The sequence below is a fragment of the Penicillium cataractarum genome (assembly GCF_028827025.1).
Source record: "Penicillium cataractarum strain IBT 29864 chromosome Unknown utg000005l, whole genome shotgun sequence".
Taxonomy (NCBI): Eukaryota; Fungi; Ascomycota; class Eurotiomycetes; order Eurotiales; family Aspergillaceae; genus Penicillium; species Penicillium cataractarum.
In genome coordinates this window covers 4,391,099-4,409,378 of record NW_026622741.1, presented here as the reverse complement: position 1 = coordinate 4,409,378, position 18,280 = coordinate 4,391,099, and the positions used below count along the sequence as shown (strand labels likewise).

General features: G+C 48.9%; 6 protein-coding genes across 6 annotated transcripts; 5 read left to right on the top strand and 1 right to left on the bottom strand.

Annotated features, from left to right (window-relative positions):
* Positions 1–65: 65 nt before the first annotated feature.
* Positions 66–2,479, top strand: N7496_007280 (glycosyl hydrolase family protein; the record flags this gene model as incomplete). Its single annotated transcript, XM_056700209.1, has 3 exons — positions 66–412; positions 470–1,316; positions 1,382–2,479. 3 exons carry the CDS (start codon positions 66–68, stop codon positions 2,477–2,479), a joined length of 2,292 nt encoding a protein of 763 aa, XP_056555622.1.
* Positions 2,480–3,075: 596 nt separating this feature from the next.
* N7496_007279 (uncharacterized protein) lies at positions 3,076–4,956 on the top strand (the record flags this gene model as incomplete). The annotated part of the gene is made up of 6 exons (XM_056700208.1): positions 3,076–3,262; positions 3,327–3,458; positions 3,518–3,654; positions 4,196–4,346; positions 4,408–4,698; positions 4,757–4,956. The coding sequence occupies 6 exons, from the start codon at positions 3,076–3,078 to the stop codon at positions 4,954–4,956; spliced, it is 1,098 nt and encodes a 365-aa protein (XP_056555621.1).
* Positions 4,957–5,433: 477 nt separating this feature from the next.
* On the top strand, positions 5,434–7,880 carry N7496_007278 (uncharacterized protein; the record flags this gene model as incomplete). Its single annotated transcript, XM_056700207.1, has 5 exons — positions 5,434–5,760; positions 5,817–6,032; positions 6,092–7,007; positions 7,106–7,261; positions 7,321–7,880. 5 exons carry the CDS (start codon positions 5,434–5,436, stop codon positions 7,878–7,880), a joined length of 2,175 nt encoding a protein of 724 aa, XP_056555620.1.
* A 2,877-nt stretch (positions 7,881–10,757) lies between these two features.
* N7496_007277 (uncharacterized protein) lies at positions 10,758–12,770 on the bottom strand (the record flags this gene model as incomplete). The annotated part of the gene is made up of 2 exons (XM_056700206.1): positions 10,758–11,846; positions 11,907–12,770. 2 exons carry the CDS (start codon positions 12,768–12,770, stop codon positions 10,758–10,760), a joined length of 1,953 nt encoding a protein of 650 aa, XP_056555619.1.
* Positions 12,771–13,925: 1,155 nt separating this feature from the next.
* N7496_007276 (serine palmitoyltransferase small subunit family protein) lies at positions 13,926–14,372 on the top strand (the record flags this gene model as incomplete). Its single annotated transcript, XM_056700205.1, has 1 exon — positions 13,926–14,372. One exon carries the CDS (start codon positions 13,926–13,928, stop codon positions 14,370–14,372), a length of 447 nt encoding a protein of 148 aa, XP_056555618.1.
* A 1,789-nt stretch (positions 14,373–16,161) lies between these two features.
* Positions 16,162–17,875, top strand: N7496_007275 (rhomboid family membrane protein; the record flags this gene model as incomplete). Its single annotated transcript, XM_056700204.1, has 3 exons — positions 16,162–16,645; positions 16,734–17,752; positions 17,813–17,875. 3 exons carry the CDS (start codon positions 16,162–16,164, stop codon positions 17,873–17,875), a joined length of 1,566 nt encoding a protein of 521 aa, XP_056555617.1.
* Positions 17,876–18,280: the final 405 nt, after the last annotated feature.

Genomic DNA, 18,280 nt, shown 5'->3' with positions numbered 1-18,280 from the left:
AAGACACAGGAACTGCTTGTTTTCCAAGCTCAACTTGCCTTGCCTCAACATGGAACACGAGCCTCATGAGAGAATTTGGCGAAGAAGTGGCTATACAAGCCAAATCCAAATCGGTGCAAGTAGTGCTAGGCCCCAACATCAATCTTCATCGTGATCCACGAGCCGGTCGCAATTTTGAGGCATTCAGCGAAGACCCCCTGGTAACTGGGAAGCTCGCAGCTGCTATTGTCAACGGGATTCAGTCCCAGGGCGTGGGTGCTTGCGTGAAGCATTTCGTCGCCAACGAAAGCGAGACTGTCCGCAGACGCTACAATGTCGATGAGTCTGGCAACAGTAGGACAATGCGAGAGTTATATTTGCGCACATTTCAGCACTTATTGCGTCGAGGCAACCCGGTCTCAATCATGACAGCGTGAGTGTAATCTACGATGAACCTTGAGAAACGGGAGTTATCTGACAAATACACTAGCTACAATGCACTTGACAGCCACTTCTGCAGTCAAACTCCCCTTCTCAAGTCATTACTGCGTGATGATTGGAACTACGATGGCTGTATTATGTCTGATTGGTACGGGACTAAGAGTACCGTTGAGGCCCTCCAGGCAGGGCTTGATCTCGAGATGCCTGGGCCATCTGTCTACCGTGGATCGAAGTTGCTTGAGGCGATCGAACGCAAACAAATTTCTGAAGAAGCTCTCAATGCTGCCGTGACGAATGTCTTAACCATGATTGACCGGACCGCTGCTAGTCACAGTGATAAAGAGGAGCAGTCCTTGATTTGCGAACGAACCAGTGCCATGGCATTGAGAGCAGCATCAGAAGGAATTGTACTTCTCAAGAATGACAACAACATCCTCCCACTTGATATGAAGGGTGGTCTGAATGTGGCTCTCATTGGAGCTGCCGCCATCAATCCGTCTATCACCGGTGGGGGCAGCGCGTGTGCCAAGCCTCAATACGTCCACACGCCCTTGAAATGTTTCCAAGATGCGTGTCAGGATCCCGAACAAGTTTCCTTTGTGCATGGTGTCAACGCCAATAATGTCATACCTCTGATGCCAGCCAACATGATGCAGTCTCGGGATGGACTCTCTGGTGTGACAGTAGACTATTTCCTGGATGGGTCTGACACGCCCATCTTTTCTGAGCATTCTGAGCAGCCTGTTGTGGTGATGCTTGGAAGGTTGAAGCCAGGTCTTTCTCAGACTGGATTCTATTTTGTCATGGAGACTACTATTATGGCAAATAAAAGTGGAAACCACAAATTGGCTGTACAGGCCACAGGAGAATTCACATTATCTGTGGATGAAATCGAGGTACGCGTCCGATATCCAATTTCCCTCTTTTCAATTTATTTGATCACTCATAAGTTTCACAACAGGTACTTTCGATGCCTGCCCCGGTCATGACAGTCGAAGACTTCTTGTTTGAACCTAAGAAGTTGGAAAACGCGGTTGAATTCCAAATGGAGGCTCACAGGCCATACAAAATCACCTTGCGAACTCATTCTCGTGACATCGCTTCGGCTGACGGGGAGATCTCTCCTCATTCGGCAAAATTATGCTTCATGGAAGAGCATAACGATCGCGTTGCCATCGCCGAGGCAGTCACTGTCGCGGCTCGCTCAGATATCAGCGTAATCTTTGGTGGTCGCACACACCAGCACGAGTCTGAAGGATTTGACCTTCAAACCTTGAAACTGCCGGAGAGCCAGGTCCGCATGATCAAAGCAGTTGCTAGTGTGTCCAAGAAATCAATCCTTGTCATGCACTGTGGAAACCCTATTGATGTCTCTGATTTTATTGATGAGATTGACGGAGTCATAGTAGCCCATTTCCCAGGACAAGAAGGCGCACAAGCCATCGTCGACATTATCAGCGGAAAGACAAACCCAAGCGGAAAGTTGGCTACTACGTGGCCCATGCGGTTGGATGAGAGCTCTGTTCCGACATTTGGAAACTTTCCAGCCAAAGATGTTGGCAACGGACCGGTTATTCGATACCGCGAAGGTTTGCAAATGGGCTATAGAGCGCCTAACACGGCAAAGTTTGTCCGTTGGCCATTTGGACACGGTTTATCCTACTCCACCTTCGAGTATACAAACATGAGCGTCCTCTCTCACGATTCGATGAACGAAGAGGCGGCTTTAAAATGTCCCATCAGGATGGTCCAGATTGCCGTGGACGTTCAAAATACAAGCAGAAGGGCTGGGTATGAAGTGATTCAAGTCTATAGCCAACCTCCACTCCATCCTATCGTCTGGAGACCCCGGTCGGAGCTGATCGCATTCACTAAAGTATGGCTGGAGCCCAATGAGACCAGACGAGTTGGCCTCTCCGTTTCTCAGAGAGACATTAGCGGCTATTGGGATAGCGTATCCAAATGCTGGCGGTCCCTGAACGGCAGTTACAAGGTGACTACTCGGGACTGTACAGCGTATCTGCAGATAGAGGACATGGGAACATGGAATGGCCTTTGATACCATTGTATGAAAACGTGAACACATCAATCTACCAAATCTTTGTGTTTTAGATCTACTATTTACCCGGAAGAATGTACAAATTCCTGCACAAATTTGGCACACTGGCTTTGTAAAATTGAAGTTCTGCGTCGAGTCGTCCGGCCCGCGCTGTTTTATTACATGCCGATCCTAGCCTATCATTTTCGAGGAATTATCATTTTATCATTTCTCATGGTGTAAAATAGGCAAATGAAATAGCACCTATCAGATTAAAAAAAGGGTGTGCATTTTCGTCATGAATTGGTCTACGCATCAAGACCAGTCTTTCACTCCACCTCCACCCGTCCACCGTCCACCGTCCACTTTCGTGGTGGTCACCCGAAATAATCTGTCACTGGAAAACCCCGTACTTCGGCTTGTCCGATTCCCCAGCTTCTCCAAGCACGTTGTCTCTCAAAATGTGGGGAGATATTTTGTTCATATATATGTGACCGTCGAATCGTCATTCTTCGTCTTTCCAGGCTCATCATTGTCTTCATTTGGCACAACCCTGGTTCCCACAACGAATTTCGCTTCAATCCTAGTGTCGATCATAGTGTTGCGGTCTTGCTGTAATGGCTTCTACAAATCCTCATCGGGATGAGAAGACGGAGCATACCGCTGCAGAGATGGTTGAGACAGTCTCTCAGACCTTGGAATGTGTAAATGAAGGCGCTTGGGCTTCGGCAAAAAAGAACCCCAAAGTGATTCTCTACAGTTTGGCAGCTGGCGTGAGCTCGATGCTTTGGGGATTTGACATTGGTGGGAATATCTCATTCTACCGCGCCTGCGAGATGAATATTGACTGTTATTTTCCCATGTTTAGGCGTCAACTCCATCAGTGTGTCATTGCCGGGATTTAAGATGGTATTTGGATACGAATATGAGGGTGAACTCTTGATTTCAGCCACGTGGAATGCGCTTTGGACAGCGATGACATCGCTTGGAATGTTGATCGGTGAGTTAGTTACTGCGACATTGTCGCATGATTTTCGAACTAATCTAATCTTTTTGTAGGAAGTATCATTTGTGGTTGGGTGTCGGATCGCGGTGGTCGAAGACTTGGATTTCTAGTTGGCTCGGCTCTCTCTTTGCTTGGGGTCGGGCTTGAATATGCCGCCAATGAGCCTGGTATGCTCCTCGCAGGAAAGATCGTGAGTTTAACCTGGTCATGGCCTTTCTTGAGCGATGTTGTTAAAAGTTGTACCTTACATATAGATCAACGGTCTGTCTCTGGGTTTCTTCCTGACATTGGGCTCGACCTATGTCTCCGAGATCGCTCCGACTGCCTTGCGTCCTTCTTTGACCGCTGCTGTCAACCTGTTCATCAATGCCGGTCAGCTCATGGCTATCGGCATAGGCAACACCCGCTTCACTTTAATGACACCTGCATCCTATAAGGTATTATTTGCAGCGCAGTGGGCATTCCCTTGTTTCATCGCCTTCCTAGCAATTTTCATGCCCGAAAGCCCTTGGTATCTCCTCCGTAAGGGTCAGACCGAGCAGGCAAAGAAGAGTCTGCAGAGATTGCACCTAAAGACAACTGACACGACCTCAATTCTGGAAGAAATCCAAGCTGCAATTGCCGCCGAAAATGCAATTGCAGACATTCAGAAGGACACATCATACCGGGACTGCTTCCGGGGAACTAATTGGCGCAGGACTCGCATTTCATGTGGAATGTTTGCGGTACAGCAATTTACTGGTATCGCATTCTACTCACAGGCCTTGTACATGCTGGGGATATCCGGTCTACCTACCGCTCTTACTTTTCAACTGGCGCTAGGTGGTTTCGGTGTGGCCATGTTGGGAAACATCATCTCATGGTTTATCATGAATTATGTCGGTAGGTGCCCTTCTTTCCAATCATTTTTCATGTGCTTGAAATCTCAAGGAAATTCCTTCAGGACGTCGACCGCTGCTTTTGACCGGAATCTTGCTAAATGGTCTCTGTTTGATGTCTGTCGGTATTGCCGGATGCTTCACCACCACGGCTGCCCTGTACTATATCGGATACATGATGAACTTTGCCCAGCTCTTTTACGCCCCCACTGTTGGAGCTGTGAGTTGGACCATCAGTGCAGAAGTTAGCTCGGTCAATGTTCGAGCCAAAACACAAAGTTTGGCGATTGGAACCAACGCTTTGGTCAGCTGGGCGATGAATTTCATTGCCCCTTATCTTATTAACACTGACGAAGGTGGGTCTTTAATGAACTCATTTCCTGGTACTTCGCATACTAATTCGATTCACCCTAGCCAACCTAGGAGGCAAGGCTGCGTTCGTATGGATGGCACTCTCCTTTATTAGTCTCGCCTGGGCATGGTTTGAGGTTCCCGAACTCAAGGGTCGTACTTTTGCTGAACTGGATGAGATTTTCGTTCGAATGACGCCCACAAGAAAGTTCAAGAAAGCAACCGTCGACTCCAGCTCGAACCCTAAAGATGTTTCATCTTGAAAAACTAATTAATTTACTACCATAGTGCTGGAGATCAACACAATGGCCAATTATCATGGTGATCATGGTGAACGTTGTCAGCTGTTTTGTACCCTTTTGTGTCTATATATTCTTAGCACCTCCAGGGCTGGTGCAGTTCTACGGCCCACCACAACATATTCCATTTCCCGACGACCTGAGGTTGTTAAACTTGGCTTTCGACAATCCCAGTATCCCATGAAACAAATGTGGAAATTTAATTCATTTAAAAAGACAGAAAGAATGGGCCGGCGTGTAGGAGCTGAACATGTACCTATTATTACATGTATACCTGTTGTGATCAAAACAATTCATGCCTGGTTCCTGAGGCAGAAAACCAAACTGGCCCCCACGTTTCGGAATATCCTTAGGTCCGCTATGCGGGGGCCACTGTTTAGCCTCAGCTGTCGGCAAACCCTTGACCATCATCGTTTGTGATTTATTCAGGACAGTCTTACTATGGCGCGAGTCTCAGATCTCATCCGGGACTCGAAGCTAGAGACATCCTTCCACCCTGACTGTAGTGTGGAAACCGTGCATACCTACCAAGAATCAGATCTTACTTCGCGCAGGCGCGTTGTTGCGAGATCTGAACATTGGAAACGGCTTTCTAAGATTGGAGGCGGTGCATATGGAAGCGTTTGGTTGGAGAAATGTATCAGAGACAGTCATCAGCGCAGCGTACAGGCTCTAAGAGCTGTTAAGCAAATTGACCTAGATACACGATATGGGCCTATCGATTATAACCGCGAGCTAGAAGCTATTGCCAAATTCTCGCATAGTCGGGTACGTATGAGGAGAATATGTACCTCTTCAGAAGAAGCAATACTGAGTTTCCTTAGTATGTGCGATGCTTTGTTCGGTCATTTGGGTGGTATGAAGCCCCAGACCAGCTATTCATTGCAATGGAATATCTTGAACTCGGCGATCTGTATCAATACTTGTACGACAAACCACCCCTGTCCGAAGTCGAAGCAAAGGAGATTGCCTTCCAGATCTTAGAAGGCCTGGGCATGATGCACGAAAATGATTTTGCTCACCGAGATCTGAAGCCGGGAGTAAGTTCATGGTTTTCAACGTATAACGGGAAATATCTTCTTCTAACGGCATTTCGTAGAATATTCTTATCAAGGCACGACCTCCCGACGAATGGTGGATCAAGATCGCGGATTTTGGTATCAGCAAACGGATCGAAGATGGCCATGGTCAAGCATCCACTCTGCGAGGTACCCCTGGTTATGTTGCCCCTGAGCTTTACCGATTTATTGAGCGAGGCAGTCCATATGCGACTGACATATGGGCCACTGGAGAGATCCTTTTTGAGATACTTGTCAAAAAGCGAGCATTTGCACACCTTGGCTTGCTTTCGTCCTATGCCAGAGAGGAGAAATTCCCGTCGGAGCAGCTGGTCAATGCGGGTGTCAGTCAACAGGGTGTCGATTTTGTATCGTTGCTGATGAAGGCTCAACCGGAGGACCGTCTCACAGCCAAAGCGGCTCTATCGCATGAATGGCTGGAAAAAGCCCCAGCCCTAGCCTCGGAAAGCCCCGATTCCGGAGGGTACAGTGTTCCAGAGACGCCTGACTCTACTCCTGTACCTGACTCGAAGTCAACTTCGGTTGAGACAATGACGGAGGAGTTTGCATCATGGGACACAGAAGAGCTTTCACAACAGATTATTCTACCTCCCAAAGCAGATAACGCTGCTACCACGGTCTTGTTGAATTACAATCAGACTGCGGCCAGAAGTAGTAATACTTTAAACACTCACAAAGCAGATGACACCATGGCCTCCTTGGACTACAGTCAGAGCAACTCAAAAAGCAGTACTGCCTTAAACAAGCCCCAGAATATTTCCAGGAAGCCTGTTGCCACGGATCAACAGCCCGTCCGCTCATCCCTCTCTTCTTCGCCTCCGCCCGGGGTGACCATCTTCGACAGCGAACGCAAGGTTCGTGCAAGTCCGGAGACACCATCAAAGCAAAGTCTAGCTTCGTGGTGGAAGAGATTCAGACAGACAGCTGAAATAAAAGGTATCTTCATATTTAGGTCATGGCTTGACAGGACGCTTGGGACAGCATTGTCAAGTTTCGATGGCATCTCACTATTCATGTGGGCTAACCGGTCACAGAAGAAGCCCCTCGCGGCGTTTTTCGTGTGCCGTTAAATGATAGCATTCGATACGCCCATGTCCCTCTCTCAGTTACTACTGAAGAAGGCGAGAGCATCATCACTGGATATGTGCCAATAATCATCGCAATGTGTGGCATGTTTCTTAAGACAAATGGTTCGTATAGGCTAGTTATCCCTAAAACAATGTTGCTTATCGCTGATTCCTTCTATTAGCAACTGAGACCAAGAATATTTTCAAAGTCAATGGATCAGGGAGCAAAATAACGGAGCTCCAAAGCCTTTTCGATTGTCCACCAAGCTATGGTAGAGGTATAAAGTGGTCAGACTACAGTGTTCACGACGTTGCGAATCTCCTCACTCGATACCTGAGGACACTACCCGAGCCAGTCATCCCAGTGGTATTTTACGAGAGTTTTCATGAGCCACTGCGGATGCTTTCGCTGGCACGAGACATCCAGGAACGAGGAGGGGAATCACCTGTTCATAAGTTGATTATTGAAGCCTATCGGAAATTGATCGATGTGCTCCCCCCTGACAACAAACAGCTGCTTTTGTACATGCTTGATTTTCTTGCTGTTTTTGCTTCCAAGGCAGAAAAGAACGGCATGCCAGCAGATCATCTTGTGGGCGTCTTCCATCATGCGTTCTTACGTCCTCTAACCCCCTTTGAAGGCTTCGAGTCGACAACTGAGAATGTCTTGACTTTCCTAATTGAGAACCAGGACCACTTTGCGGTGAACCTGCGCCGGGTTACTTCTTATAAACAACCCTGAGAGTGGTAATCTGTTTTTCTTTCCGGCACGGGAGGCGATTTGCCTCGTATGCCCGCCCCGGAATGGTCTGCCTCGAGGCCATCAGTGACGTGGGAAAGGGGCCCGGCCCCTTATCGGATCAGGGAGAAGCTAGCTGCTAGTAGCTGCTAGTGATGAAACTAGTTAGGAATCAGTTTATCAATGTATGTAGCAAATATGTATACACGTAGCCTATGCTCAACGTCTAGTATCTGCCCCCGCACACTGCGTTCTGATAAGAGACGTTAAACCCTGGTTGCTCGGATTTGAACCAGTAATTCCAAACTTCCTGCGCGCTGAATTGCATGATACATTTGAAGTGAGGATACTCCCCACGCGAGAATCTCTTCATGTGCGCTTGTCTTTAGCGACTGAGTTCCAGCATTCATACTTAGTAAGATGATCGGGAAGTACCAATATCTTGGTGGCTGTCTACCCAATACTCGGCGAGTCTAGAACATGTCTCGGGGCAGGGTTTATTCCGGCTAATGGAATTTCTTTAAATCATCCAGAGCATTCTTGAAAATCTCCTCCCCCAGTGAGTAGACTAGGTGTCTAGTAATTCTCCGATCATTAACTTTCCTGTCTGAGCCGTAACGGTCTCCGAGGGTCAAAAACGTGGGCCCCCTGTACCATGAACTTGGACGTCCGGCCAAAATCAACGCAGAGAATAGTTTGATCACAGAGAATAGTTTGATCACAGAGAATAGTTTGATCACAGAGAATAGTTTGATCACAGAGAATAGTTTGATCAGTCAGGTTGAACCCCACGCAAGCTGACGGCCTTGCCAAGGCACGAACAGATTGTTCTCTGCAAGAACAATCGGTGGGGTTGAGCTTCTTTGTGTCCTTCCCGACAGTTCGTTTCACGCGCCAATCACAGGCTGCCCCCACTCTGGCGGGTCTCCCTCGTGGCCACCCTCGAAGTACCTTAATATTGTTCTCGATTGATATCAGGTTACTCAGACCATAGAGTATAGCCGCCACCTCAGATATCATCCCCATCACCATCGTGGACAGAAATTATCTCACAAAGAAACCGCCTGGGAGATATACAAATGCGGAGAATACCCCTGTCGCCTAGACATTCTGTTAATATTGTTCTTCGAAGAACAATATCAAGACCCCTGGCAAACATCGAACTCTCAACCTCCGAGTCAACCGTGCATTCTTTCAAGAGATACAATTTCCCCAGCCATGAGCCTTCATCTTATCTCAACATTCTCGATGTTGAAAGAAATTCCAACACGGCTCGAGGCAGCCACGTAGATTCACGATACCTAGAACAATATCAAGCCAACGCCACCATGCCTCAGCACAAACCAGATTTGCGCATTCACCAGCTCCACTCTTACCCTGAACGGCATCAGGCTGCACCAAGCGCTTGCTAAATCAGTCCTCCTTATTGTTCATCCCCTCTTAGTATTGTTCTTCGTCCATCAGGCTATCTCTAACGTGCTATACTCCCATCCAACCATCCTCACAACATTTCAGATATAAATATCCCCCTCAACACCCACCAGAATACCTTTTTTTTCTCATAATCCGCTTCATTCCCAATCAATCATCTCTACTACAGTCTTTTCGCTTTTTCAAAGCTCCAAATCTATCGCAATGGCTCCCGTCCAGAACTCCGTTGTTGTCAAGGGTACACTCACTCCCTCTACACTATCATCACTCGATTGACATTCTGCTAACATATCTTCTACTTTACAGCCGGCCCTGGTGGTGGCTGCGTTGTTATGTAAGCTCCTTACATTCGCGCCCCCGAACCGCCTGCCTCGCGCACCACCATGATGCCCTAATCTGATCGCTGGTTTGGGCCATGGCCGACAACAAAATGCACAATTCAATTTCCACCAACTCATTCTTCAATCCTTACGAAATAACCACCGACTTTCGACAAAACATCTCTCTCAAAGACATGATCAACTACTCTTTGCCTATCGTCGTTTTCTGTCCAGTTCATTCTTTTCGTGGCAACGTTGGAAGCGTCTCTTCCGGTCTACTCCGAGCTTTTCTTCTTCTTCCATCGACGTCTCGCCTGTCCGCCTGCAAGATACTTCCTTCTACTTCTGCCTCGGAATTTCAGGAACAGAATGTAGACCAGCTTGCCGGACAGTCAAAAGCTCGGGTGACCTTGGAGCCCTAGTTTTCGCTGCCCCTTTCGTGGACTTGGGAACATTGGGGGTGTTATGTAGAAATGGGGTTGCGACTTTGCGAATTGTTCCTTTCAGCTGCACTTCTTCGAGAGAGCGCGAAATTTTACTAAAGCCTGTTGGTTATTTGCTTCGTTGGGGATCGAGTGTGACTTCCATTGGTTTTGTTCTCTGGGGCGCTTGGTGTGTCTGTGGTTCGGAATATCCTTTCTTACTATTTTGATCATGAGTGGCTGCTAGGAATGCAATTTTGGCCTCCAATTATTTCTGCTTTTCCTTTCGTAGTCCGGTCTCTCGAAAAGAGGCCTTTGGGCGTGCTCAAGGTCGAAGGGATTCGTGGAGCTTGTAAATGGGCCTTGAACATGCCAGTGCCAGACCTACCCGGTCAGTAGCAGTGAGGAAATTATAAGAAAACCATAATTCGATTCTGTATCTCGAAGTCCTTTGACGATCAACTCTTTCAATTTAATGGTCCCGAATAACACCTTGTAATTACCCGATACTATGTCTGGGGTTGATGATTGTCCTCGTTAACAGATTTTCTAGCTGACATGAGTTTATAGGCAATTTATACTTCTTTGAAAATGATATGTGCGATTCAATGGGCCAGCCCAGAATATGAAGTCAAATTTAGATACATAACGCACTTCCGAGCACGTTCACTTTCCAACCAGGGCCTCCCTAATGACTAGCCTGGCCTCTAAGTTTCCTTCCGGATTTCCGCAACCCGAGCTTCCTCGTCATTTGAGTACGCCTTGAGATCCGCATCGTCAGTCCCAAAGTGCTCGTTGATCACCTCCTCAATCTGATCGAGGGTGAGTCCGATAAGCCCCACAGAATTTGCAATGCCGAACTGGCACATTTCCTCTCCAACAACTGCTTCAATCAGGCCATCGCCACCCTTGGCGGTGAGATCATTGTCAAAAGCACGGAAGAGCTGTCGAAGTGGAACAAGAACTTGACTGCGGAAGTACTTCACCGTCTTTTCAAGCTGCAAATGATCACGGTGGTCATTTGACGAGAGAAGAAGGAAGTACAAATTTAGTGCAGAGTGCAGAGATGGACCTTCGGATTGTGTAAGGCGGTTCCAGCTCTCCACCAAGTTCTTGGAACAATCATCAGAATCAACGGGGGGCAGTAGAAGCAGGAAGATCGACCAGAACCATAGGGAATCATGGAAGACATCCTCGGGTGACTCGGAGGGTTTTGTGTTGATGATCTCATCTTTGAGCCAGGAAATGGCAGTGTCGCGAACGGACTTCAGTCTATTGTTCTCCAAGATCTGACGAATAACCTTGAACCGTGTGGTGGGCGATGGATTGCTGCGCAAAACGCTCGCTGGTATCTGCCGAACTATGCCATGACTCTGTCTCGCTGTGCATGCGGTCAAAGTAAAAAGAAAATCTTTAAACTCGGCATCATTGGAGGGTACGGCAACGGATGACTGTGTCGCATGCACAGTCAATGCCAGCAGGGAATCCAAAAGAGCGTGTGGTTGCCCAAAGGCGACCTCTTCTAAATTTTCACTACTCCCAAGGAAATGGGAGAAAATTTGGGCCAAGTCTGGGAAGACTGGCACGTAAGGCGTCGGCCGCAGGGAGGATGCGAAAAGTACCGCCCCGGCAGCTCGAGCCGCAAGGAGCAGCAGAGAACCATGTCGCTCTAGGGGAATCTGATCGGCTGTCTCTGGAAGCTCATCAAAGTCCAGTTGAGGAGCCTGGTGTTCGGGTGACCGGGAAATTATGGAGACAAGGTCATTGCTGTCGATGCCCACGTCTCGTGAAAGAGCCTAAACAAGATCGACGGATTAGTTCAGAGCAATCCTCTTCGAAAATGGTTCATTACGTACCACAATCTTCCCCATAATCATATCCCGCTCCCTCAACTCCTTGATGCTACCGTATGCGTCCGTCTGCGACTGTGCCGGCAGCCGCAGATTGGGATTCAATTTCTCCTGCATCCGGATCGTCCACGCCATACCGGGGTCCATCGGGCTTGAAAGGCTCAATAAATAGAGCTTGAGCATTTCTAACAAGCCGAATTGGATAAATTTGCGAACCAGTTGTGTTTCATTGTCCTTGGCCGGCGACGGTGACTGCACCTCAGCCTCTGGATCGGGCGCAGATGCCTCTGAGACACGAAGAACACTCGATTCGCTGGGGGCACGAGGTGGCGGTGCTGGGCGCTTGTTGGGAGATAGATCGCGAAGGAATTCGAGGAGGGCCAAGGTAGTCTCGTCGCATGTGACTGTCTCGTATGCTTCGAGGGCGGCTTTGAGAGAGGTGGCGATGAATCGACTAGGTCGTTTTGCCTGGAGACGGGTATGCAAGACTGAAAGCATAGCTAGAAGACAGTTGAATTGCAAAACGTGTTTTGGCAGTGCCTTATCCGCCTCTTCAACTCCTTCCTCCTCGTCCTCGTCCTCGTCTTCCTCCGGCTGCAAATTTTCCAGGGCCTCGCACACCCGCAAAATGACTTCTCGGGGATTTCCTAGACGAGCTACATCCTGCAAACACTCGGTTGAGGCAGGAAGCATAGGCAGGAGCAGCTTGACTAGGTCCCAGCCGATGTTGGTGGTGAGCTTCTCATCTTGTAGCAGACGGTGCAAGAGGGGTAGGCGTGCGGGGGTCAACTGGTATTCGAGGAGGGTGAGGTAGGTAAGATAGTCGGTTGCTGGTGGCAGAGCCTGGACTAGTGGATCGTCGCCGTTCATGGCGAGCCGAGCACTAGTTTGTGGATTTGTTGATTTGTTGATGAGGGGGTGTGTTGCGGATGGGTTGAGCAGAAGCGACGCGGGGAAGAGGGACGCGGGCGGTGACATCACCGAACAAGCCACCGCCCGGAATTAGGGAATTAGTGTGGCTGGTGGAGTTGGATGAAAGAGACTAGCGATATTAGGGTACTTTTTCATATGATACGTAAAATGATGAGTAAGGCTTTGTCAAGTGTGCATAAATGCACAATAAACAGGGGCTGTATATTTGAGGTATGAGATACTCTCCATTCATGTAGGAAGCCAATACATTGATGCATAGTATGTAGAGTCTGTACGGAGTAGAGGATGTCGATATTCCTACTTGACGAGTACCTGATTCCTGCCTGATTTCTGCCTGGGGATCCGCCTTACCGGGCTGGCCTCCCGAAATTTTGAATTTTGTATACTTCGTCAACACTTCCGATCTCCGAGCTTTCGACGAACTCCTATGTAGCCGAAGATCCGTCTAACATGCCCGATATATGCTCAATACTCCATCCATTAGACCAGTCAACCTAGGAACCAGACCCACTCCTTCCGGAGCTTTTTCGCATCTTCCAAGGCATGCAGCTCCCACTAAGGGGGGGGCTAAACAGGGCTGGATGCTCCGAGCAGTTGAATAATTAAATCCTTGCCGACTAATCCGATCTCCATCTACATTTCCTTATTTCCCCCAAAAGCCGTACCCTCTTCCTTTTCTACTTTTGCCCTATTCCTCCCTGCAATCTTTCCATCAGTCTCGATCAATCTCATCATTACTTTTTTCCTACCTCGTGGTGGTTATAGTCCAGTTCCCGTTGGGACCCAATTGCGTCGATCATCAGTTCGCGGGCCTGTGCACTTCCGCCTACATCCGGAAAGCCCAAGCCAGCGCAGGGAGATTTCAAACCAGAACTCTGCCCAATACTTCTGTCAACCATCTGGGGATTGTCCCTCTTGGGATTGATATCTTTACCCCTCGACAACCTCGGACTATACGCGCCATATAAAAAACCAAATTCACAAATCAAGCCAAATTCATCTTCTATACCCTTCGTCTCCGCTATTTTGTCTCGTCTTCTCGAACGCGATCGGGTGCGATCGTAGCAAAATCACCTCCCAGCTGTGCCCCTCATGCCGACCGAGATGCAGTCCTTCTACACCTCTAACCCGTCGACGCATATGTCGCATGCTCCCTCGGCCATGGACGAGCTCATCAGTAAATACTCGTCTACGAGCGCTCCCGCCGCATTCCGCGCGCAACGGACTCGCAACCCCTTCCAGCGATTCTTTGACCGCGTCCATCTGGAGTACTACCGCTACGAGGTCACCTTTGGTCTATACGTGATGACTCCTAGCGAGAAACTCGTGGCTAATACTTTCGTGATCGTGGTCCTGTCCTTGCTGCTGTGGGCACTGCTGCTATACTTCCCGTCGCTGCTGTACCACAAGCTCAGCCGCCTCGTATGGCTGCTGACAGGCCACAGCAGCCAGGAGGTGGGCACTGCACTGGGTATCCTGGATAATTACGGCAACCCGATCTCACCCGCATCTATTGCAGAGCATGCCACCCCTTCATAATTGACATCGGAGTCTTTGTTGATATCTGAGCACGGCCCCCCTTGTATAGATCTACCAGATCACCCCACTCTCTCTCTCCTGTGGATTTTGATCTGCGCCTGGGGTGATTCTTCGAGAGCTTACAACCCCTCGTCACTGTTATTAAAGCGGCCCATTTTCGCATACGCTTGGTCGCATCTTGTTGATTTGATGCCTCTTCGCTTGGTGTTTTGCTTTCGTTGCCATGTCTGTTTTGCGTTGTTTCCGCTCGATTCAGGGTGTGTACACTTTTTGATCTTCTTTTCCTTTCTTTTTCGGCGCTTTAGGGAAAAGGGACACACCCACGTTCGTTTCTGCGATACGACATCCCGCCCTATGGACCTTAATGACGCGTATCGTGTGACCTCCTCCGGCACAGGCCTTGGGAGTCAGACGGTCAACGACCCGAACACGAGCACCACGAACCGATAGCGCGACCCGTAGCATTGGGCTACCGGCGCAGCAAATTTCGGGGACGAGCATGCTTGTCAAATTTTATTGCTATCCGCTGTAATACTTAATGTCAAATGTCTATGCAGCAATTACTATGTCTTTTGGATTTTTGTAGATTGCCTGTCTCAGCCCCATCGAACTAGCGCCCGCCGAAGGGGCCCGCTTAACCCTGCCTTTTCCCTATTAAGTGCTCGTCCCTCGCCACTTTCTGCTGGGTACGGAGTAGTACATAGTATGGGCTGACCAGGGGGGTTTAACCTTTTACACTAGCATCTTGTTGATTGCACTAGACATGGTAAGCATTATGGCTAACGCAAATTCATGTCATCTCGCATTTGCTTATTGGGAGGAGCCCAAGATTTGGTAATGATTTTTATAACATTCCATGGCCTGAGATTGTACCAGGTCTATCTTTGAATAGATATCCATATTAAGTCACTAACCATGGGCGACCGGCAGGAAGGATTCTACTTTGGAACAATCGGCTTCGTTCAAGGTCTCACCCCATTCAATATACCACCATAGAGATGACGATCTCAATTAATAATCGACACCGTAATACCAAGTTCCCAGCAAGCCACAGTGTTTGAAAACTTGACGGTGTATTTTTGTTTTGAGAATTAAGCTTTGCTCCTAAATGGCCCCTGGTACCTGAAAAAGTATGCGATTATGTAAGAATCTCAGGGGGCCGCCACTGTCGATACTGAATACCTGAATATCTTGAAGTTGAGGTTATGAGGTTATCAGATCGCAACTATTAGGGACTACAACAAAGTACTCAAGTCGATGTTGCACAGATGGATGCCCAGCGTGTCGTGTGGTCAGGTATGTGGCAGGACAGGCTTGGCATCGAGGCTGAGGGAATGCGTCATGGCGAGTTTAAGGCGTGCAAGTCTCAACGACTAGTAAAATGGAATGTCAAGTCAGATTGGAATAAACACGAGCCGTAGTGGATCTGGAGGATCTAAATGACACGCACCCCCCTGTTGCTCAGAACTTAGTACTGTAAATCGCCAAAAACTGCCCAGCCAAGCGCCGCGCGGCTGTGTTGATTTTGTGACGACGATCGGCCCCAAAAATAACTTCCCCAGTTACATAATGCGACTGCCTGGCGACAACTTTCTTTTTTGTTGTTTCTTTCTCTTTTACCTCAATTCCCCTTCCTTGAATCAACCACTGTCCTTTCCAGGGTCCTATTTCCCTCGAACCCTCCCTATTTCCACCCGCTAGCGTTAAACTTCGACGACCTCCACGATCCTAGACAGACTCTGATCCTCACCCCCATTCTTTGATCCCGCAACCTCGGCAGGCGCCCATCATGGCTGCCAACGAATACTACCATGCGAACATCCCCAATCCGCCCAGCTACGATCAAGTGACCGGCGGACATGCTGGAAACCCTTCCCAACTCAACACCAACACCCCTGGGTACGGCTTCCAGAGCCACAGTCCCGTGAGCTCAAACAGCCACCACGACGACCTATCCACCCCCTATCACAACCGTGAGAGTCAACATTCACTACAATCAGATGGCGGAGCATACCCGACCGCTGGACGGGTCGCTGATGGCGACCACTATGCAGAGAATATCCCCCTGAAGGCCCAGACGCAGTTTGGGAATAACCCGGAATGGATGCACCAGCAGACACAATACCCGCCGCCCTCGCCAGGGGCCTTGGAGGACCGGCGACGAAGAGATGATCAGAATAAGAAGGGTTTCTTCCGGAAGAAGCCTGCGTGGGTGACCTGGACCTTGACATTGGCGCAGGTTATCGTGTTTATCGTGGAATTGGTGAAAAATGGTGGGTACCGAGCCTTTCCATGGGCTGATGTCAACTACACGAGGATAGTTGCAGTCCTACCAGGCCAAGGCTAACATACAGATTCTAGGCACTTTGACTGGATCGCCAATCGAGACCAAGCCTTCGTTTAACGTCATGATCGGTCCATCACCATATGTCCAAATCTACATGGGCGCTCGCTACGATCCCTGCATGAAGAATATTCCCGGTGTCCAAAACTCCACCGTTCGCATCGACTGGCCCTGCCCCAATACCACCTCAAGCACATATGACTGCAATCTCTCGGACTTGTGTGGGTTTGGTGGTGTGCCAAACCCCAAGGTAGGCGGTTCACTCGATGACAAGCCGGAGCCCAACCAGTGGTTCCGCTTTATCGTCCCCATTTTCTTGCACGGTGGTTTCATCCACATCGGTTTCAATCTTTTGGTGCAATTGACCATGGGCGCGGACATGGAGCGCCTGATTGGAATGTGGCGGTACACCCTGACCTACTTCGCCAGCGGTATCTTCGGTTACGTCTTTGGTGGAAACTATGCCTCGCAGCTGCAGCCAAGTACTGGGTGCTCCGGTGCGCTATTCGGTATCATGGCTCTTACCCTCCTGGAACTGCTATACGACTGGCCCCAACGTGAATCCCCATGGATAGAGTTACTCATTATGGTATTCGGAGTAGCCGTTTCATTCGTCCTCGGCCTGCTCCCAGGTCTGGACAACTTCTCCCATATTGGCGGTTTCATTATGGGTCTGGCCATGGGATTGTCTCTCCTGCGCTCACCCAATGCCCTGCGTGAGCGCATCGGGCTCGCTCGCCAGCCCTACGTCGCCATGAGCGGCGGTGCTGGAGCCGACCCCGCCGACAAGCGGAAAACCACCTCCATTATGGACTTTTTCAAGGGTAAGGGCAACATGGTCTCGTCTTCTAGCGGAGAGGGCGAGACCAAAGGCCCGCTCCACTTCTTTAAGGGCCGTAAGCCTCTGTGGTGGGCCTGGTGGCTGGTGCGCGCGGGTGCGCTGGTCGTGGTGCTGGTTGCATTTATCATATTGATTGTTGATTTCTACAAATACCCTTCGTCGAACTGCTCTTGGTGCTACCGGTTGAGTTGCCTGGTGAGTCATACTCTGCTTCTCTCGTTTCGGATTCTCTGCTAAACCATCTTCTCTTTTTAGCCCGTCAATGGCTGGTGCAAGCAGGATACCCTGCAGTCCTCGGAGACGACTACTAGCAACTAGTGGGGTGAATTTTGCATTATTTATCGGTTTTTTATGTTATTCGGCCGCTTACTGCTGGCGCTGACTGGAGGTTTATCTTGAAAGATATGGATTCTCTGTACATAGAGCGCGAAAAAAAAGCGTGCAATTTCCTCCATATATCTCTATGAACGGCTTACCAAGTGCCTTTTTTCTCATGGTCTCTTTCCAAATAAAAACTTCGTATTAATCTCATCCTCAGTCAAGAAATCGAAATAGAAACTGTCTTGTCTATAAGAACATCCCTAAAGCAACCCTTGATACTATCTCGTGTTACTCGCTGCAAAGTCGTCCACGCCATGACACAACATATGTCGTCAAAGTAGTGCTTCGGCCCCTTTTCCTGAAGACTATCCAAATACATACTGTATCAATAACCTCAAACTT